This window comes from Macrobrachium rosenbergii, chromosome 25 (genome assembly GCF_040412425.1).
Source record: "Macrobrachium rosenbergii isolate ZJJX-2024 chromosome 25, ASM4041242v1, whole genome shotgun sequence".
NCBI classification, from domain to species: Eukaryota; Metazoa; Arthropoda; class Malacostraca; order Decapoda; family Palaemonidae; genus Macrobrachium; species Macrobrachium rosenbergii.
In genome coordinates this window covers 19195348-19216015 of record NC_089765.1, presented here as the reverse complement: position 1 = coordinate 19216015, position 20668 = coordinate 19195348, and the positions used below count along the sequence as shown (strand labels likewise).

General features: G+C 36.1%; 2 protein-coding genes across 17 annotated transcripts in view; one reads left to right on the top strand and one right to left on the bottom strand.

The window, feature by feature from the left end:
• The first annotated feature begins 419 nt into the window (after window positions 1-419).
• mRpS30 (mitochondrial ribosomal protein S30) lies at window positions 420-19525 on the top strand. Of its 2 annotated transcripts, none has more exons than XM_067127014.1 (10): window positions 420-981; window positions 4741-4846; window positions 5201-5325; window positions 7200-7372; window positions 9397-9564; window positions 12061-12211; window positions 13153-13300; window positions 15400-15587; window positions 18216-18399; window positions 19077-19525. In XM_067127014.1, the coding sequence occupies exons 1-9, from the start codon at window positions 524-526 to the stop codon at window positions 18346-18348; spliced, it is 1650 nt and encodes a 549-aa protein (XP_066983115.1). In that variant the 5' UTR covers window positions 420-523; the 3' UTR covers window positions 18349-18399; window positions 19077-19525. The 2 variants fall into 2 exon arrangements, with proteins under 2 accessions (XP_066983115.1, XP_066983113.1); XM_067127012.1 differs by having other exon boundaries at window positions 18730-19525.
• The window catches only part of ASPP (Ankyrin-repeat, SH3-domain, and Proline-rich-region containing Protein), a 391037-nt gene continuing 388857 nt past the window's right edge, over window positions 18489-20668 (bottom strand). For all 15 annotated transcript variants that reach the window (XM_067127007.1, XM_067126997.1, XM_067127002.1 and 12 more), the window contains one exon: window positions 18489-19404. In XM_067127007.1, coding sequence (XP_066983108.1) covers window positions 19366-19404 — 39 coding nt within the window. In that variant the 3' untranslated portion in view covers window positions 18489-19365. The remainder of the gene's footprint in view (window positions 19405-20668) is intronic.

The window sequence follows — 20668 nt, the reverse complement described above, 5'->3', positions numbered from 1 at the left end:
AGATGGGAGAGAAATTTACGAGAAGACCACCTTTAATATTTAAGAAATTTTAATAGGAACATAAAAGTGAAGAAAAGTGGTATATCACTGAAAACACAATGTTGATAAGCCTGGAGTAAACTAAATATGATAGAGATAAATAACAAGAAACTGTTAATTAAAGGGTGAAGAGACCAAATGTTTACAATGCCAATAATTAAATAAAGACAGTGACTTTCCTACTTTATTGCCTAAGTATACACTTTAGGAATAGATTTGGTTTCAAGCAGCAGCAATACAAAGAGGATAAAGACAAAGTGATGGCTAATTTTTAACTTCTCAAAGACCTGTCTAGAGAAGAAATGAAATTCTGGAAGAAATTACCAACAGCAATGATTCCAAAGAGAAATTAAACTTAAACGAGCTCAATTACAGGTGAACTAAAATGACGAGGAGCTGGTTCAAAAGAAAAAAGCATCATCCTCCAACTATTACTACTACTATTCCTTGTTTACATTCATGACGTCTTAGTGGTGCTTCCAAGATGCACGTTAACCGGCTGACGAATACGCCGCTGTTTTTAAGAGTTTGCTGCACATTAAAGAGACCCCAGGGGAAAAATTACCATGGAGCAGCCACCGCCAGTGAATATTCTCCCGAACCGGAGTATCCTCCTATCCTTGATATGTCCCGAGGGGCGCTGAGGAGGCGAAAAAAGGAAGCCTGGCACGAGAAGGTGAAGAACCTCCCGACGGTGGAGCAGAAGTTGATCGAACTCAACATGCCGAAATACCACGGTTACTGGGCCTGTCAGATCAAGGACGACTGGCACAAGGTCAACGGAGGGAATTTCCTCAGGTATGCCACCAGGACTCACGTCACGAAGGACTTTCCCGTCGAGTATTACGGCGGAGTCAAGGGAGAAGCGGACGAACTTGCGCAGCGGATCCAAGGCCAGGTGGAGGACCTGATTCTGTTGCATTACAACGAGAAACTAAAGAGGTAAAACATCCTTTGCGCAGGATAAATTCTAGCTGAAGAAAAGTTGACGTAGTTCTTTACAAGCAAGTCATATTTTGAGCCGGATAAACTGTACCTGTTGAAGACTTTAACACGGGGTAGGTCTAAGCCAGCATTCCGAACATCCCTAGCCTGCGGTACGGTAGGTTGGATTTTGTTGTTACATTTTTGAATCTTCGTAAAAAATTAAAAACATTTTATATACATAATCAAAGGTCAATTACAGTTTCAAACGACAAAATATTTATCTTTAAATAAAAATAACATATATGTAAATTTTTAGTTTTGAATTACCGGAAAAAATGCAGTTTAGGGACATTTGAAGAAACATTTGATTTGTTGTTACATCTTTCGAATCTTCGTAAGAAAATTAAAAAAACATATTCTATATACATAATTCCTTCAAACTAATATTTATCACAATAAAAATAACATATAGCCTATGTTAATTTTTCAAATTTGCAAAACGTACTTAGGGACATTTGAAGAAACATTTGATCCCCAGGGGCTAGTACTAAACATGGTGAAATACATTTAACCCCCAAGAGTTGTGGAAACAGTTAGATGGGTTTGGACCAGAAACAAATTTTTATCGTAGAGCCCCCTTAGTCCATTGTCTCTGATGTTTAGTCTTACTTTTTGGGGGTCCAGAGGCGGCCCTAAGCCCCCTGCCAGGTTAGCACACAGCGCCCCAAGTGAGCTTGGGAAGGTTAGGTCAGGACATGGCATTCTTGGAAAGGTTAGGTGTGTTTTTGTCCGTGAAACCTGTTCCCAATGTTCTACAATCACCTGCTATAATTTTACTTTGAGCCATTGGGCCTATTGCATTTCAGACTTGAAAATATAATTTTCAAATTTTTCAATGTATGTTTTTAATGTTTCTGACATTTATATTATTAGAAATATGCATAAGCAGTGGACCCGACCCTTATACAGTATCGTACAGTTTGGGGGACCACAGCGTGAAAGCATGAACTTTGGTGTGGAATTTAGTGATGCAGCCAAAATAATCATGGACCAAGTCCCTAGGTCTATGACTGCAAATTTAAGCCAGCTTTTTCAAGTAACGCCCACATAATTTGTGAAGCTTGTAACAAAATGACCAATCACGTAAAACATTTTCCTATGTACCCACAGTTTTGGGTGAGAGTAACAGAAACTGTGACATATGTAAACCATCCTCACCCACAATGCACTCAGACAAACAGAGTAATCCGAGCAAGTAACAACATTCAATTGGAAAAATTTCCAGTAACAGTAAATTTACAAAAGATATGAGCATGGCTGTCTTACTAAACATGTTATGGAAAGTTGAGATCACAGCCTCGAGTGATGTTTTAAAGTAAATTAATACCAGCATTTGAGAGGTAGTATGACCTAACCAGATTTACTTTTACCTAACCTTACCTTGAACACCGTGCCCTTACCTGGCTGGATGGGTGTTTTGGAAGTTGTGTGATCTTCATTACCCATCATCAGAGCCTACATTTTCATGCATCTTTTAATCTTGGGGCAACATACTGAACAGTCTGGTTGTTGTGTAGATTATTCAAAGGTACTTCTTATGGTAGGCTATCTTTGTTGCAACTTGTTTTCATTAATCTGTTTTCTGTGCTCATAGGCCTATGTATTTATGGCTTTGGTGGTGTAATTTTGTTGGAGGCATTTTACATATTCTCATATTAGGTCTTTATTTTTAATCATTGTATATGAGACACATTCAGTTCTTGCTTTAATAGGTAGCTAGTGAAGCCCAATAAGGATGGGAGTGACTCTGTCTTGTGGGAACTTATTATTGATTTGGCTGCATGGCTATATTGACTAAACCTTACAGCTATTCCATTATAGCCTAGAAACTGTTATAGTAGGCTGGTCATGTCCTGTGGTAATATAGTTAGGTACAAGGTTTTTTTTTTATATAGCGATCTTTGAAATAATCCTTATACTGTACTGTAGAAGGCTAGCTCACATATTTATGTGGTAGTGTCCTATTTTCAAGACATTTGATGTTTGATCCGATCATCATATTTGCATCATCAATTAGAATCAAGTTTTTCAGTTTGTACTATTTGCCTTTTTGTATCGTTTGTACTTTGTTTTTATAAAGATACAAATCCCTGTCTTATATAGAGGTGTTTTTATAAAGATACAAATCTCTGTCTTATATAGAGGAGTATTGCTTGTGCAAGCTGAAATTGGTTGTGGAAGTTTGTTAACAGAGTACAGTAGTAAATTAGCTGCGGGTAAGTGAGGTACTACATTGTTTTTTGTTGGGAAATATGTTTTGGGGGAGTCCCCAAATTGTCCAGCGGCACGATTCTTTGAATCAACCAGATTATCCTACAAAACATTGTTGTTAAATAATGCAAACTCTCATCTTGTATGTAGGAATATTCTTGAGCATGAGCTGGAAATGATTATGGAAGTTTGGTGACAAGATGATAAATTGGTGGTGGATAGATAGGTTGGGGAGTCCCCTACTTACTGCTGTAAGCCCACACTTTTTCTTTAGCTTGGATTGATTCAAGACATTTTGCTACAGTCTGAATGACTGTCAGGTTGAATTTTCATCTTTTTCTGTTACTTATACATTATAGTGTTTATGTTTACTGCTAACAGTGTGACCAAAAAAAGAAATAAAGAGATTGGCAGTGATGTGGAGGATGTAAGCAAGTGTGTGGCCACATCATATCCTGTGTGTCTGTAGAGCTTCAATGTTTTTGTTTTCTGGAGTTTACTCTAGCTTAGGGCCATATCAATCGCTACATCCAGTTACCAGGTTGCATAGGAGGTTACGAGAGTCATTTTCCCCTGTGCATTATCATGACTGTGAACATGACGTTTCCTGTTGGAGATTTAACTTGCTGTTCAATAATTGAGACTACTCTCCCATCCCAGGAGAAAGTTTTGTTCAAAGGTGATAGTTTGTATTCTTATTTGAACAAATACCAAATTATTATTGCACAGTAATTTGGGTTTTCCTTAGCTATCCAGGCAGTTGTATCATGATCCCACCTCAACCACCCTACTTTGAGGCCAACGTTGAAGAAAAAAGTGCTGGCTTACAGTAGTTAGTAGGGGATTTTCCTCACCAACCTGCTTATCACTAATTAACTACTGCACTGCGTTACCAGGCCTCAATGGCTGTTTTGAGCTTGTGCTAGACATATTCCTACATAAAAGGCTCTGGTTTGTATACATAGGTAAAATACAAATAACTGCGATTTTTTCCAGATAAATACAAATCTGGAATCTTTTATTATAATCCCATATTCAAACAACCCTGATTTTTCCCTGATGCCGAAGGAAAAAGTGGGTTGCACAATCAGCAAGTATTGGATACCCATATCCTTTAGTTACTACCTGGTAATTAACTACTTTCTGAACAAGCTTCAGTGACTGATTCCTTGTAGTGCTGGGAAATTCCTTTAAAAGACGAGAAAAATGTAAATTGCTTAATAGTTTGGTATATTTGTGGTATATAAGCATGATTTAAAATTTTGTATTATGTCCATTTTCCAATGCCTTTGAAGTAAGTTCAGAATCAATAAAACCTCTTGATGGGTGTTAATACCTGTTGTATTTTTGGGTGCAATTACTATCTTTGATTGCTGGTAGGATTTTAAACCAATTGCTTTGGTTTGTGCGTTGGGCATACATTATTGTTTATATTTCTCTAGCATCGGGACATATTTATGACACTTTTTCCTGGCTCTCTCATTGTTCTTTTTTCCTTTCTAGGGAAAATGGCAATCAGATTGCTATCACTGAGAATTTCTTTTATGGACTTCACAAGATTGTGAACGGAGCTCTGGCACCAACTGTCGAACATATAAGAGAAAGCACAGTAAGTAAATATTTCAATTGTGTATTTTGTTGGTCTGAGTTCTGTAGTCATGTCTAGTTACTGGATTTGAATTAGGCTCAGTAAATGTTTTTAATGTTTTTACTAGCCAGTCACTATTCAAGTTCTTCTAGCTCCAGTGATTTTTCCCCCATCTAGCAGATCAGACCATGAAAAGTAAGGCTACTGCTGCTCTTCTTCTGCCTGTTAGATAAAAGACTGCAGGCAGTGTTTAGGGCATTTGAAGAAAGCAAATGTGAGCTGTGCAAGAGTGATGAATTTGTATGAAAATTCTTTTTTTTATAACTAGGTAAATTTTGCAATAACAGTACTTCAAACCAGACGTTTTCTTTGCAGGTTGACGTGAGACCACGTATACAAGCTTTCTGGTTTTTAGGTGGTATAGAGCCAGACAGGATCCTTAGAAAGACCAGAAAGAATTATCCACGAACTAAGGACATAGAGAATGAGCCTGTAGATCGGTAAATAAGATGCCATTATTATTACAGTATTATTACTACTTTCCCTTGGTGTTCCTTCTGTGCTAACTTGGAAATTACCAATCTAATTTTAGAATGTCGTTTCATTGGTGTGGTTCAGCTGCTGAATAATTATAACAGTAATTCATTAACTAATTTTTGTACTATAGCAGGTGTTCTTTTTTATATTTTTATGTAACTTTTTTCTCCTCTTCATGGGTTGAATTCAATAAATTTTCCAAGTGAGGGCATGTGTGTTATGTCAGCTATGAAAATTAAAGGACACATACTTTAAAAGATCGTGCACAATAATGATGCATAATATATGTATCATAGATCATAATGAACAGAACAAGAATAAAAGTTAAGTATATCTTAGTTTAACCAGACCACTGAGCTGATTAACAGCTCTCCTAGGGCTGGCCCGAAGGATTAGATTTATTTTTACATGGCTAAGAACCAGTTGGTTACCTAGCAACGGGACCTACAGCTTATTGTGGAATCCGAACCACATTATAGCGAGAAATGAATTTCTATCACCAGAAACAAATTCCTCTTGTTCTTGACTGGCCGGTCGGAGATTTGAACTTGCGACCAACGGAGTGGTAAGAACAAGAATAAGTTGGGCATAGTATTGATTTTTATGAATTGGAAGAGATGAAGCATAGCGCTTATATTATCAGGACTGCATTTTTTTTGTAGCACTGTTTGAGAAGAGTATATTATACATATAAAAAATATGGATAAAATAGGAGTACTTAGAATACAGTTTAGAGCCCACATACTGGTTATAGGGATAAAATAAGATTACTGAAAATGCAGTCCAGAACCCACATACTGGCCGTGTGGTTATATACGCACAAAAGGTGCACTTCAGATATTGACAGTGACTGAGTGTTTTGTCTTATCAGTGTTTTTATTCATAAAATTGTACGTGACTGTGTGTTATCTGTTATCTATGTTATTCATAAAAATATGCACTATGCTTCTTTTGTTCTTGGTTTTCTTTGTAAAATGTAAGTACATAATTATGTATCGTTTGAGTGTGATATCTCTCAAAATATATGGCCTTGAACTCTCAGAGCTCAGTTATCACTCATGCTCTTAGTTGGCAGTTTATTATATTAGCTCCTTGCAGATGAGAAAAGAATGCTTGAAAGAATAAGAAAGGTAATTATTCCCTACTTGTTGGTTGAAGGAGCACTTGCATCAGCAGTCACTTTTAGTGATTTTTTCTGTCTTCAAGACATGCAGATTAAAGCTAATTATGATTGATGGTTTTTTATAAAAAAAATTTATTATAAATCTTTGTTTTTTCATGAAAGTAAGACACACACACACACAGGGTCAGAGGAAAAACACCCTACACAAAAATTTTTTTACAAAGTTTTCACAGCATATACATTTAACCTGTATGCATGATTATTCACTACAAGTTTTACCAGAGGGATCCAAAACATTAATTGAATAATAATGATGTTATTTGCTAATTACTGGCCACTGATCATATTTCAATCAGTAGCTGAGGCTTATTGCAGGCCTCTTGCTAAATTTGATAATTTCGATTGATGTCTATATGCCTTGCAAATCAGGAGTAGTATTAAGTTAGGACAGGACAGTAACACTGTTATACTGTATATGGTAGCATAATTAAAAATAAAAATTGGATAGATTGGAAAGTAGGCAGAGGGAGTTCAGATAACGTCTTTGGGGTGGGAAAACTGAATATTGCACAAATTATTAATCATTCTTTAATTTTATGTAGACAGTTTCCCTTACTTTCAAATGCTAAACTGTTCTGGTATTATTAAAAATGTTTTCAATTTTTCTTTCCCAACAGTCAACCAATAAATTTTTTTACATGTGCATTTTGACAGACCTATGCAGAGTACTTGCACCCCGGCGTTGTGTGTTCGTGGTAATCTTAGTCTTCCTGAAGTAGTGCCCTTAGACCACTCCCTGTCTACCTCTGGGCATGTTCCAGTTGAAACCTTAGATCCACGTGCCTATGGCTACAAATTCAAGCATAGTCATGCCACAACTTTGACAGGTATGTATCTTGAGGTTCAGTAATTGTCAAAATTCCATAGTGCTTTACAAGAAGATTCACCCTAAGTTAGATGTTTGGGCTAAGATTCATCTTAAGTTAGACATTTGGGAAAGTTTAGCCAGGCTGGTACTATTCAAGCACTATTTAATCCAGGAGAATTTATACTTAGAGTAAACACTTAGTATAGCTGAAAGTTATTTTACCTTTATGAGAAGCAAAAGTTTTTGCCATGACTCTATGCATTTACTTTTCATTCATTCCTGTACTTTCCTTCCTACCTCACTATCCAAACTTCTATCAGCTAGTCTTGTTCTTATTTTCAGTTGTCACTTAAAAAGAAATCCTTTGGACAGGGCCAACCTCACAAGAATCTGTAAGTGGGAGTCTGTGCTGTAATCAGGCTACTTCAAAATGGGGATTCATAGGAATAACTTAATTATTTTGGTAGCTTTAGTTAATTTAAGCCAATTTTATCTTACAAAATGATTCCTCTGTATTTGGTGGCTCGTTCTTCATGTTTTTGTGGTACCTGTACATGAATTATTATTTTCCATCATAAGAGAATAGCTAAACACAGCCATTGACATTTGCCCCTTCAACTCGCTAATGGCTTTGCATGATAATATTACTTTGTTTTAAAAAAACTGTACAGTATTTGTATCAGTCATAATTAGCCTGGATTGCTGTTTAAGAGGGACGATAAGATGGGAAACCCAGCTGCAAGCATAGATTGGGTTGGTCACTTTGGGACAGAGTAAGGTAGCAAAGGTTGAGAAATAAGTGTCTCAAGGCAATCTCATTGGGTACTACAAACAGGCTAAGACAATGAAAATAAATTTATGATCTAGTAATAACCTGTGTTTCAGTCATTTCAACAAATGCATAGAGATTGACTAACCATTCAAGTGAGACATAGTATATATATTGTGAACTTGGAAGACTTACATCTCAGGGATGAATAAAAAATGGTGGATGTTGAAAGGAAAAGGATAGAGGAATGCTCTCCACCGTCTATCATTGGTAAAGCATATCCTTCTGAGGCTTAGCCCTCATGCATAATGTCTCTCGGGTAAAATGTTGAAAAGGAAGATATTATGCACAATATATTAAAATTACAAGCTGGATTTAATTAAATGCTGTGAAAGACATGGATTCTCATGGTTATCAAGGGGTTAATTATGTGCAGTAGTCACTTCTCTTTCTTGCAGGTTCGTTTGACGTTGGAAAAACTGGGCTCAGCTTTGCTGAAGATAAGGGAAAGTATCCTCTTATCTTTGAGTCCATTATATACTCCATCCATCACGTGTTATAATGTTGATCATTATGACACAATACCTGACCAAAAAGACCAACTAAAAGAGAATTATTTTATATTAGTTTGGCCACCATGGAGCTCTGGTAGACCATGGAAGGTAACTCCTCGAGGACTCAGCAGTGACTACCAAAAACTGGTTTTTCCTACGTCAAAACTTGTTCTAGCTGCACCTTCTTAAAAAGCTGGTAAACCAGAGATGAAGCCAGGTACTAGATAGTACCTGCTAAATGCAGAGATCATTCATTTTATCACTTACTCAGAGCCTTAAAAAGGGGGTGGGACACCAGAAATAAATGGTGATGAATTGAGAAAAAATTTATGAATAATGAACACTTGAATTGGGATTCTCTGTGAAGTAAACACCAAAAGTTTGAACAAAATTAACAGTGCTGCAGGGTCACTAAGTGGCAGGTCAGCCAATAAGGACAATTTTGGATGCGAATATAGGCATATTTATGATTAAAAAGGTTTTGATGAAATAGACTTGCAGTTCAGTATTTTTGTTTGTAGGAACTATAGCAAATATGTAAAATTGAATGGAATAAAGATGTATGGAATTAATAACAAATCTAGAATCTGTTCCTTTATGGTTAAAAGCTTCAGTAATGCTTGTGAATGTAAATGTTTAATTCTTTGTAAGTTTTACCCCTGACTCTTATGAAATGTGAAACATATTCAGTTTGTTCACTTAGAATTTTTCTTTCAACAGGGTTTTGGCCTGGGGATAGTAAGGAACATGCACAAGTTTGGTACCACACAGATGCTTGTTTGAAAAGAAGCATGAATTTGATATCTGACAAGTATCTAGAAGATTATTTGGAGCAGAAAATGATTGTTGCTTCTTTCAGCCAGGCACTTGCACATGCAAGCTATTTGGGTAAGTTGGTCCTTATTTACCTAATGTATTTAGTACTGAGGCAGAGTTATGAAATATCAGATTTCATTCAGATTTCGAGCATATCTCTTTTACATATGCCATTTTTACATGAATATCCAAGTTGCTAACTTAAGAGTAAAATTATTGGTTACAGTAGGCTCAAGCAATTAAAGTAGTTGTAGATGTGTGAGCTATCCATTTTTGGGATATCCTGTAACACTTGGTGACACTCCTTGCTCATAGTTTGAGCAGCAGACCTTGATGCTCCTATTACTCATCATAAACATAAATATCAACACTTTCTTTGGTTTTTGAACCTTCATATGAAGTCATGAAAATATATTTTAATGTATTGTATGTTCACTGTGGTACTCGTTTGTAGTTTTTGGTTATTCAAATTACACTTACTATACTATGTTGACATTTATTATTCTTGTTTGCTTGTATTCTCCACTTCTGCTAAGGAAAGCAGTGGAGATGTAGAGAGCAATACAGCTAAGGCTAAAGGTTTGCTGTCAAGAACCTTCAGTACTGTCTTTCTTATAATAGAGGCAAGGAAGTCAGTCTTGATGGGAAGCAACTTTTGTTTTTGTGGTAATTGGTTTTACTGGCACTTCAGTAAGAAGCAAGAATACTTGGGATTGCAGCAGTATAGGGGCTATAGCCTGAGCAAGTATTAAATTCATTACCGCTCTTGATAAGGATATGTGTGCATAATGCTTCCGTTGCAAAAGCGAGGATTGGTCTTACTTGGATGTTCAGTGGAGTATAATGTTTGGTCAGGAGAGTCATTAGTTGAATGTAAAAGATCTGTTCTGCTAGCTGAGGAAGGAAAGGAGCTAGGGCCAGGGAGCACATGAGCTGATCCTTTTCTTCTTGTTTTGTGTGGTCATCTGCTAAGGAATCCTTGATGACTGGATTAAACTTGAGCTTGATCTTCCCCCATTCTCAAGGTGCGTAGATCCTAGTGCCTGTAAATGATGAGTGGGGCTTTGTCCATATATTTTTTTTGGCTGGTTGGCAGTAAATCACCAGTTTTTATAATTTATCAGACAGCCATAACAGGAAGAGAGAAAGTACATTGGCCAATGACAAGCAGACCAATCATGGGGGAACCAGGCAGTATTGACCCGGTTACTATGCTGGTTTTAGAGGCTTTGATCATAGCACTGGTTGATGATCAAACCATGTGTAGTCTTGTTCACTGAGCAACCAATCAACCAGGTAAAAGTAACTGGTGGGGGGAGCAAGGACAGGTAATATCCAGCTGTTGAAGGCTTTGTCATGTTTGACAGATACAAGGGTAAAGTACTCAGTAGGAACAGATTACTTAATCAGAATGGATTACTGTCAATGCTGTTAACTGTTATGGCCTTCAGCAGGTTTCTGTTAATGTTATTTGACAGTATTTTAATTTTTTTAGTCTAGCTAGTACTTTTTAATGTAATATGAGGGAACTTTCTCTTGTTACACCTTTCAGACCTACGTACTCTCAATTTCCTTTCCAGCGCTGAATGACTTTATATGTCCCAGTGCTTGGTCTTTGGCCTAAACTCTGTATATTCAGTTCAGTATGAGGGACTGGAATTTAAGTAAAAGGGAGGTAAGAAGATTGTGAATTTGAAGAGAAAAGAGGGGTTATTGTAGGAAAAAATTAGACCAAATTTTATGTAATGAAACTCTTGCTAAAACTAACCATGTGTCAGCCCCATGCAGGTTGCTATAGAGAGGTCTTAGTGTACTTGGGACTTTGGGAGACTCCTGCTCTAGAAGGACTAGCTTGTTTCGTTTTTATCGTAAAGCTTCTAGGTTTTTTCACATGTAATCCATGAAAAGCTAATGTGGCAGTAATGGGTATTTGTTGTAAAAAGAATTTCTATCACTTGATGCCTGAAAGGAGTAAAAATGCTGGAAATAAATGACAGATTAGCAGATGATGATTAAAGAAAGGGATAGAATAATGCTGGAAATGAGCTATGAAGTTTTGGACAGCATTGAAGAACCACAAAAAGTGAAAAAGTTGATTGAAGGTCTAGATGGCATGTAAGTCTTGAGACCACTCTTGTTTTGTCTTTTAGACAAAAATTTGAATATGAGAACATTAAAGACCATAGATGTGGGCATATTTATGATTGTTACAGTTATGGTGAAAGGAAAAATAATTGTAAGCAAGGTTTGGTCATAGAAAATTTATTTAAACCCAGAGTACCATCATCCCATCTCATGAAACTGGCACACACTCCTCTGAGTCATAGGAAGGGAAAGTCTGTTGGTAGGTGAAGTACTTTGCTCATGCTTTTATGGGATTATTAAGTGATAGGTTTGTTTCTCAGAAACGTACTTCTTTTTCAAACATTTTGGGGATCTTTGACAGAAATGCATTTAGTAATATATTTTATTTTTTATTGATTTGTGTGACTAAAGAACTTTGTTTTGAAATTATGCAAAATATTTGTTTACAAAGTATATGTTCTCAGCTTTATTGTGTATTCGCAGGATTTAGTTGTGTGAATGAATTGACATACCCAATTGTACAGCAGTCGGTCGTATCTGATGGTAGAAAATGGCATTTTAGTACTTATCAGATGAACACTTGTGCCTTGCATTCGGAGCGTGCTATAGAAAATCCAGTCAACAACATTTTGTGGTGAGTTGAAACGTACATATTTTTATTAGGTCTATACAGCATGTGTATATTAAATAAATCATTGCTTTATGTAACATTACTTGTCGGTTTTGTGCTAACAAATTTTGAATTAAATCGTAAGGCTCATGAATGGCAAGGGTTGTTGGTACAATACAAAAACTTGGGTTTGAGAGATATAATGCTTGCTTCTGATTAGCTTTGATTATTAGATTCTCCATATATGGTATAACATTTGCTGCAGAGATAAGTTATAATATATATTAAGCCTACCACTGTAGATATTGGTGAAATTCACACAGTGTCTTGAAAACAAGGTATATCTTGAGGTGTGCTTGAGGTTTTATTAAAGCCATGTGGTCATGCAGTGTATTTTCTTCTTTGAGGCTGGCAAAATGCTAAAGATTAAGAATTAAACTAATAATTTTCTTTGATTGATTTAGTTAGGTAAAATCTGATTCACAACTGGAAAAGTGTAATTTTTGGAAGAAATATGAATTTTTTCAACAAAACCCAGCCCTCTACAATGTGCTTATTTTGTGTGCTACATGGTATCACAGACACCTCATTCAACAATAGAAGAAACAGTTCAGCTGGAACATTTTTACAAGGTCCCTCAGGTCCCCAAGAGTTAACTGAATCAGTCTGTATATAGTTTAGGCCTGCTATGAAAGAACTGTTGGATCCGGTGGGAAATTTAGGTAAAAGTAATGGGTGTATATTGAAAAAAATTCATTTTGAAAAAGAACACATCTCTCAAGCCCATTACTTTATGGGGGCAAAATAGTAACAATTTTCATGCAGTATATTTTGGAATGTTGAAAATTCCTAAAATTTGGGAGTAAGCTAAGTGTAAAATTTTCCACAAAGTCTTCTTTTCATAATTATTACGGATAGTCACCGAGGCATGGCCCTTTTTTACATTGTATGATTTTGTGTTTCAGGTTGAATGATGAACAGTTCTTATTTGAGGCTGTTGAAGATTCAGGTGTAAAGGGTTTCAATGTTGATGTTCTAGCAAATCTTGTTGCCATGTATCTGAAGAAGGGAGTCACGAGAGATGATGCAACACCTTATTTAGGTCCTTATAAGGCAAGTTCTCTGTAGGATTTTTACTTGTTTTGTAGTTTTCAAGTGGCAGACATTAGAGTGGGTGAGTATGGAGTTTTTTTTGGCCTGAAAGCTAACCTAGCAAATTTTTTATATTTTAGCTTTCTGTAAAACAAAACTATGTGCCGGCTTTGTCTGTCTGTCCGCACTTTTTTCTGTTCACCCTCAGATCTTAAAAACTACTGAGGCTAGAGGGCTGCAAATTGGTATGTTGATCATCTGCCCTCCAATCGTCAAACATACCAAATTGCAGCCCTCTAACCTCAGTTGTTTTTATTTTATTTAAGGTTAAACTTAGCTATACTGTAATCGTGCATCTGGCAACAATATAGGATAGGCCACCACAGGGCCTTGGTTAAAGTGTCATGGGCCACGGCTCATACAGCATTATACTGAGACCACCAAAAGATAGATCTATTTTCGATGGCCTTGATTATCCGCTGTAGCCGCTTTACAGAAAAATCTATTGCGCTGAAGAAACTTCGGCTCATTTTTTACTTGTTCCTATTGGAATTGATTTTGATTTGGACATAGTAGGTGGTTACTGCCATCATTGTGGCTCATGTGGTGCAATGTAGGCATTACCTAAGGTTCTTTTCAGTGTCCCTTCGGCCCCTAGCTGCAACCCCTTTGATTCCTTTTACTGTACCTCCGTTCGTATTATTTTTCCATCTTAATTTCTACCCTCCTAATAATTGTTTTGTAGCGCACCTGAAGTTTTCCTCCAGTTACACCTTTAAAACCTTTTTTTACTTTAAATTTTCTTTTCAGCGCTGAGTGACATCATAGGTCCCAACACTTGGCCTTTGGCCTAAATTTGATATTCAGATTATGTCCTAGAAAATAAGATAAAAAATAAGATAAAACAGTATACTTATGAAATAATTCTTGATGGAGTTTTGATGTAGGTTAACTAGTGATATCATTTAGTTGTGTCTTAGCTCAAGCTAAACCAGGTAATTATCATCTGCAGCAACCCTTTTTTTAACCACACAAATAGGTGGTCCAAGTAGGCTGTAGATATGCCCAAAATTTGGTTGTAGGAGTAGTGAATAGCCTAACCTAGGACTTTGATACCCAAAAATCATAGCCTAAACTTGGCTAGGTTATGCATATGTACACGAAGTAAGGAGACAAAACTTTAGCGAGCAAAATGTCAGGCAAGGCTTCTTTTACAGTAGGTTAGCTGACAATTATTCATGATCATCACACAAGGAATCCATAGGTAGTGTATTTAAAGTATGTATGTATGTACAGTATGTATAAATAATGAATGCTTTTTGCAAGTACTACAGTAAAAAATGTACAACACAACCAACCGCTTTATACTAGATTGCCTCGTTATGTATGTACATTTTATGACGTACATTGTCTTTGTATACATAATAGTATATTGTATCATGATCCACTGGTATTTATAAGTCAGATAAACCAGATAACAATTGGATGTTTGCATTTCTACACATACAGTAAGTAACAATCATGTACTAAGATTTAAATGATTGTACCAAATAAAGTCCATGCTCTGTATGTTTTCTAATTTTATCATTTGTTTCCGTAGACTTACTTTTTTAAATCTCTTTAATTATACAGAAACTAATAAGATTTTTTTAGTTTTGAATTATATACTGTATATATTTTCATTATTGATAGACAAAATTATTTCTCTCTCTCTCTCTCTCTCTCTCTCTCTCTCTCTCTCTCTCTCTCTCTCTCTCTCTCTCTCTCTCTCTCTCTCTCTCTCTCATATCTTGAAACTAGCTTCTGCTAGACTCACACACCAAGAACAAAAAGAATAGGGAGAATTTACCTCTAGATGCTTAATATGAATAGAACTTTTTTTTTTAGCAAATTTTAGTAATTTGATGTTTTGAGCCTATTCTCTGGTTAAAAAAGCTTTCTGTAAAAAAAATTTGATGTCATAGCAAGTAAGTGAAGAGATTTTACTCTGTCCTTTGTAAGGATTACTCTTCCTTTTGTGTTTGGGGAGGTATTGAGCACAGGAGTAGGCACATTTAATTGAGAGGTCTGTATTAGGAAGTAGGTTTAAAAATTAATTTTTTTCATCTTCGTTAAAACAGTGTCTAGCACACCACCCTGCTTCAGAAGAGTATCGTCAGGAATTCCGAGATTTTCTCTGTAATTATGTACTGTCTGGACGTCCCCGACAAATCCGAAAGCCTGAGATATATCTGTGGGAAAAAATCTACAAGATAGACTTCAAGACCCGACCTTACGAGCCACCGAGGAGATTCTTTGAACCCCACTAGTAAGTACTCTTTATGTTTTTCATTTAACTTTTTATTTAAAAGCTTACCTGTTGTGTGATAGAGCTTAGCACTGCTGAACAATTCAGAATGTGCGCAGGTTGCTTACATGCATCTAACATTATAAGTGCAAAATTGCTGTAAAAAATATTTGGTGATGATGAAACACTATTCAGTAACACAGCTTTTATGGCCCAGGCACCATTTCTTAATTCATTTTGAATAAGAACGAAAAAGTATAAGAAATTTTTTGCACATGTAAGTTTAATCTACACAGCATTGTCATTAATAAATTCAACTTCCTAGTTTAATCCCCAGTCAGGGTAGCTGATTTTAATGAGCCTCTTCTGGGTATTTCTAAATCTTAGTTCATAATTTGTTTTGGCAGTTACAGATGGGTGCCCTTCCTTGCTCCAACCCTCCCTGTCTGGGCTTGCAAAAGATAAAAAGGATAATCACTTCTAAGAATAGCAATGCAAACCTATAAACCATAGACTTGGGGAAAGTTTAGTTCACTGCAGACAGATAAAGTTGATGGTTTACCCTTTTTTTTAAGCTGCCATTGGTAGGAATGCCTGCTGTGCTTACTAAATAGGGTGGGCTTTTCAAGCAGAGGTGTTGACTTGCCATGTACTCTACTATTCATACCTTACAGTATACCTAGCCTACAGTACAGTATATACTACTGTATCCTTGCCTTGCATCCATCAGCCATTGTACCCTACACTCAGTGTTGAATTACGTTTGATTTTTTTTTAAATTTGTGACTGCAACATCATATTTAGTGAGAAAAGGGCTTATAAAATTTTATTCCTTATTGTTTTAAATTTTATATAAATTTATCCTTTTTCCTTAGCTTTATGTCTCTAGTGTTTCATGTGTATGTATCTTATGTGTATCTGTATGATTGGTCCTAATTTTGGTGTCAGGAAAATAGTCTGCATCATTTAGTCCAATTTTTGTTGATGCTAATTATTTATTGACTGGTTAACCCATACCATTTCTGCTGACTGTTCCATTGTTCTCAGTCTTAAGCTGTGACCATTTACCAGCTTGCTGCAGCACTGGGGTTCATCATTTTGATTACCCAAAACTGAAACTAGAATAGCCACGGTCATGGTTGAAAGTCCCTGCATTACACCCAAAGGCCTTGGCCATGAACAGAAGTATACTTTTTTTTTGTACTTTGTCTTAATTTTATTAGGTGGGACTGCTTAACCCAAAATTTAGGCTATCTGCATGTTGACTGTCAAGAGTGACCTCAGTTGCACATTCACTGATATTAGTCAAGTGTACTGAATGAATTTTTCAAGGATTGCAAAATTCATCCCTCCTTGGATACCACTCTGTTTGAGTGTAAGAGGTTTGCATCTATAGTCAGCCACTCAGGTGTGTGGGGTCAAGGGGGTTAGTTGTATAAAGTAGTGTTGCCAGATCTCTATGAAACCCTTCTCATTCAGATAAAACTCATTCCCTTTAGGAATTATACTAATCACGTAACAAGACACTCTAGAATGTTTCTAATGTCCAGGTCATTCTGCAAAGATTTGAAAGGCTCAAGTAGTTGCTTTTGGGAAAAAAAAAAAATTAATCCTGGTAAATAGAAGACACTGAAGCCGACAGTACAAGAGAATATCTCATGGTCTTGGCAGTTGAATTGGAATCCTTGAATGAAGATTAAAATGTATGTAATGTATAATTGTGAAACCATGTACAATCTAGTCTATATGGTAATATTCTCATATTAGGTTTTAATGCTTATAATACTGTAAAACAACGCACAGAGCTTTTACTGTTTAAAAGCAGAGATTTATTAACTTTAGTGCATGTAATACAAATACTTTGCATTATCAATCTCTTGATTACAATACAAAATTTGTTAGAGTGGAGAATAAAGGTCAAATGTGCATGACTTGGTTGCTGGAGATATGGCAATATTTTTGTTAAATCTGTCAAAATAAAAATTATATAAATTGCAGGTGATGAAATATACAATAAATGGTTTGAAATTTTTATCTTATGAAAAAGTGAGAGACTTCGTAACTTCATTTAAATGAACTATCCACCCAATTATTTTGATTGTGACATGGCTTTTTGCCCCAAACCTCTTAAATCACCATCATGAACAGGTTTGATACTTAATACAATAGGTTTTTACATTAAGATTCGGAGGGATTTTATGTTTTTAGACATTGCTTTTATTCTTTTCTCTCTCTGTTGCTTGAAGAAGGGGGGATATTGTTAGCTGAACACAAAATAGGAAGTTGGAAATTTGTGACCAGTATTTCAGTGTTTTGTGGGAACCTCTGTGAGGTTATGTTGTTCATATTTAAAATTATTGCTGTATTGTTAGGAAACATTATTTTCTTTGTACTGCGTAAAAAGATCTAATCAGAGGCAGTTTGATGACAAAAATTTTCCTTTTCTCATACTGCACAGAAGGATTCTGGCGAGAGACAGCCCAATGACCACTTTGTTCCTTTTTTTTATACTGCACAGAACTGCCCTGGTCAGAGATTGCATTTATTAATATGTTCCTAAGAAGAGTTCACAGAAGAACCCTGGTCAAAATAAGGTTAATATGATTATAGGCAGCTTGATGACTAAAATTTTCCTTTTCTTTTTTTTAGTGCACAGAAGCATCCTGGTCAGAGGCGACTTGATGACTATAGTGCAGTGTACATACCAAAAGCCCTTAGGAAAGATAAAAAAGTAAGAACAAAACCAAGAATAAATTCTGAAGAGCTGTTTAAATATGACTGAAGAATCTCGAACTTTTTTGCGGTGCAGAATTCCGTCAATTGTAGCCGACAGGTGAGTATCATTTTATTTCATAAAGTAACAAGTATGGAATAACAGTTTAGCCAAAACATTGTTAGTGTACAGGTATAGTAAATCATTCATTTTATATGGCAACTTTATTTATGTATATCAGTACAATTAATACAGTAGTAAAATATTAACAATGATGTGTGGTCGTCAAGCTAGAAAAATAGTTGTTCCACGGCTTCATTCTCTCAAGTTAACTTCATTTGTAGACTTATGGACAACAGCAAATATATACAAGTCTGATATTTCCATTACTTTATACAATACACTCAATTAGCTAGATTTTAAACTTGTATGTATTACTATCTTCCACAGGTCAACAAAACTAATCTTTCACAGAAGCTGATGCATTCTTATGTCAAAAATATCCTCAGATGCATCAAAAGCATTGCAGAGTATACATCTTTCTGATAAATATAGGGTTTTTTTTTAAGATATGTTACGTTATATTTAATGTATCTTATCTGTCAGTTGTAATCACAGGACACTTAACAACTTTTAACTGTTGTTGGTACTTAAGGCACTGGTCTGCTTCAAAATACTTCACTTGTGGTGCAAGACACTGTTTAACAGTAATGTAGAATTGCATTTATTCCATATTTCTGTAATACCTACCAAGAATAATTGTTGAGAAACTGTTCTTTTCCTGTTAATCCTAACAGTTTCTGCTTCTACCACCAAATTATGCAAGTCGCTGAGTGTCAAGTCAATATGACTATTCTATTCCAAGAAGTCAGTAGTCTTAAGGAGTCAATTGCAGGTTTATAATATCAAGAAAAAAGTTTGTTTATCGCTGTGAGCAAGCACCAAGAACACGTCCTGGTGTAAAACATTGTAAGGAAGCCTGTATTCCAGAACCCTTAAAAAAAAAAAAAGTTTTGGCAATTCGATTCACCAAGACAAACAGTCTGGTTTGTGGATGGTCCATTGGAGCATTGAATTGCTGGAGTCTCAGGAGTCCCGTAATGGATTTTTCACTCTTGGATAAAGCTGTAATGAAAAAAAATCATTTTTAGGTAATTTTTTCAGTGTAATATAATGTAAATGGTAATTTAAGATTTTATAATTTATGAATTTACTGTACAGGAGGAAATAAAAATTGGTATAGACTTTTTTTTTTTTTTCTTTACAAAACTACCAAATGCAGTATAGATGTAGAGATAGATACAAGGCAGGTTTTATGCCTTCAGAAGTTCAAAAACAAGGCAGGTTTTATGCCTTCAGGAGTTCAAAAATTTCTTAGAAGGCAAACAGGAAATTACACTAAATTTCCCAATGCCAATGTCAGAATTACTGTACCTTATAGCAAATGATTATGACTAAAGAATGTTCTCCACTTTGAATAATAACTTACTGTGAAACTTACGCGAGTTTTAAGTAAATATCTGGTTGAAAAAATGATTACAGTACTCCTACTACAATACAAACAATTGCCTTTTAGTAAATGTATCCTTCAGTGTGAGCTGGAACCGGCCATTGGAACTTATTTACCAACTGGTTGCAGGACAGTGAGTGAGAGAAAACCCCACTCAACTACCAACACTACACTTTTTCTTCAGCTACTGGGTGAGTAAAAGCCCTACTACTCCTACTCTACTCCCTTAGGAACATATGACTTGTGGAAGATAGATGAAGAAACATGAAAATACAGCATATTCTCTTCCCATTTGTTCTCTTTCTCTCGCTTCTTAGTTTTCTAAATCCTCTTCCTTCCATGGGAAGAGGTGGTGTACAGAGAAGTGGTAGCAGTTGACTTTCCAAAGAAAAGCACAGAAAACACCAAGACTAACCCCCTACAGTTGGACCTGTCAGTCTATGAACTGACAAGTGACCTCCCTTGGAAAGACACTGACAGGAAGGTATAGCCTTCTTGGCAGTGGAGTCAGTCAGTCATGGTTTCCATCAAGAAAGTGTGATGTCTCAACCTATGGTTGAACACTTCTGCTGCCTTTGCTGTCACTAGTGTCTGATCTGAGGATGAGAATAGACTAGTCGATTGCTACAGAACAGTCCATATAAAAGTAGAAGAGGTAGTAGAGAAGAGATGTACCTACAGCCAGGACACTGATCCAACTTGCAGAAGCCTTCAAACCCTCTGGGTTGACAAAGACTGCTGTGGACATGCCTTGTATAGCTAGTGTCATGAGGAGATTCCCCTCTGATAAACCAAGGCAGGAAACAAAGGAAAAGGACTCTTCCCAGCCCTTGCATCCTCCCAACCAAAACCTAGCTAGGAAGGGAGGTAAAGGAAGAA

Coding starts and splice junctions, on each gene's coding strand:
- mRpS30 (XM_067127014.1), top strand. CDS start 524: ATGCACGTTAACCGGCTGACGAATACGCCGCTGTTTTTAAGAGTTTGC. Junction 9,565..12,060: donor TGCACATGCAAGCTATTTGG/GTAAGTTGGTCC, acceptor GTGTATTCGCAG/GATTTAGTTGTGTGAATGAA. Junction 13,301..15,399: donor CTTATTTAGGTCCTTATAAG/GCAAGTTCTCTG, acceptor TCGTTAAAACAG/TGTCTAGCACACCACCCTGC.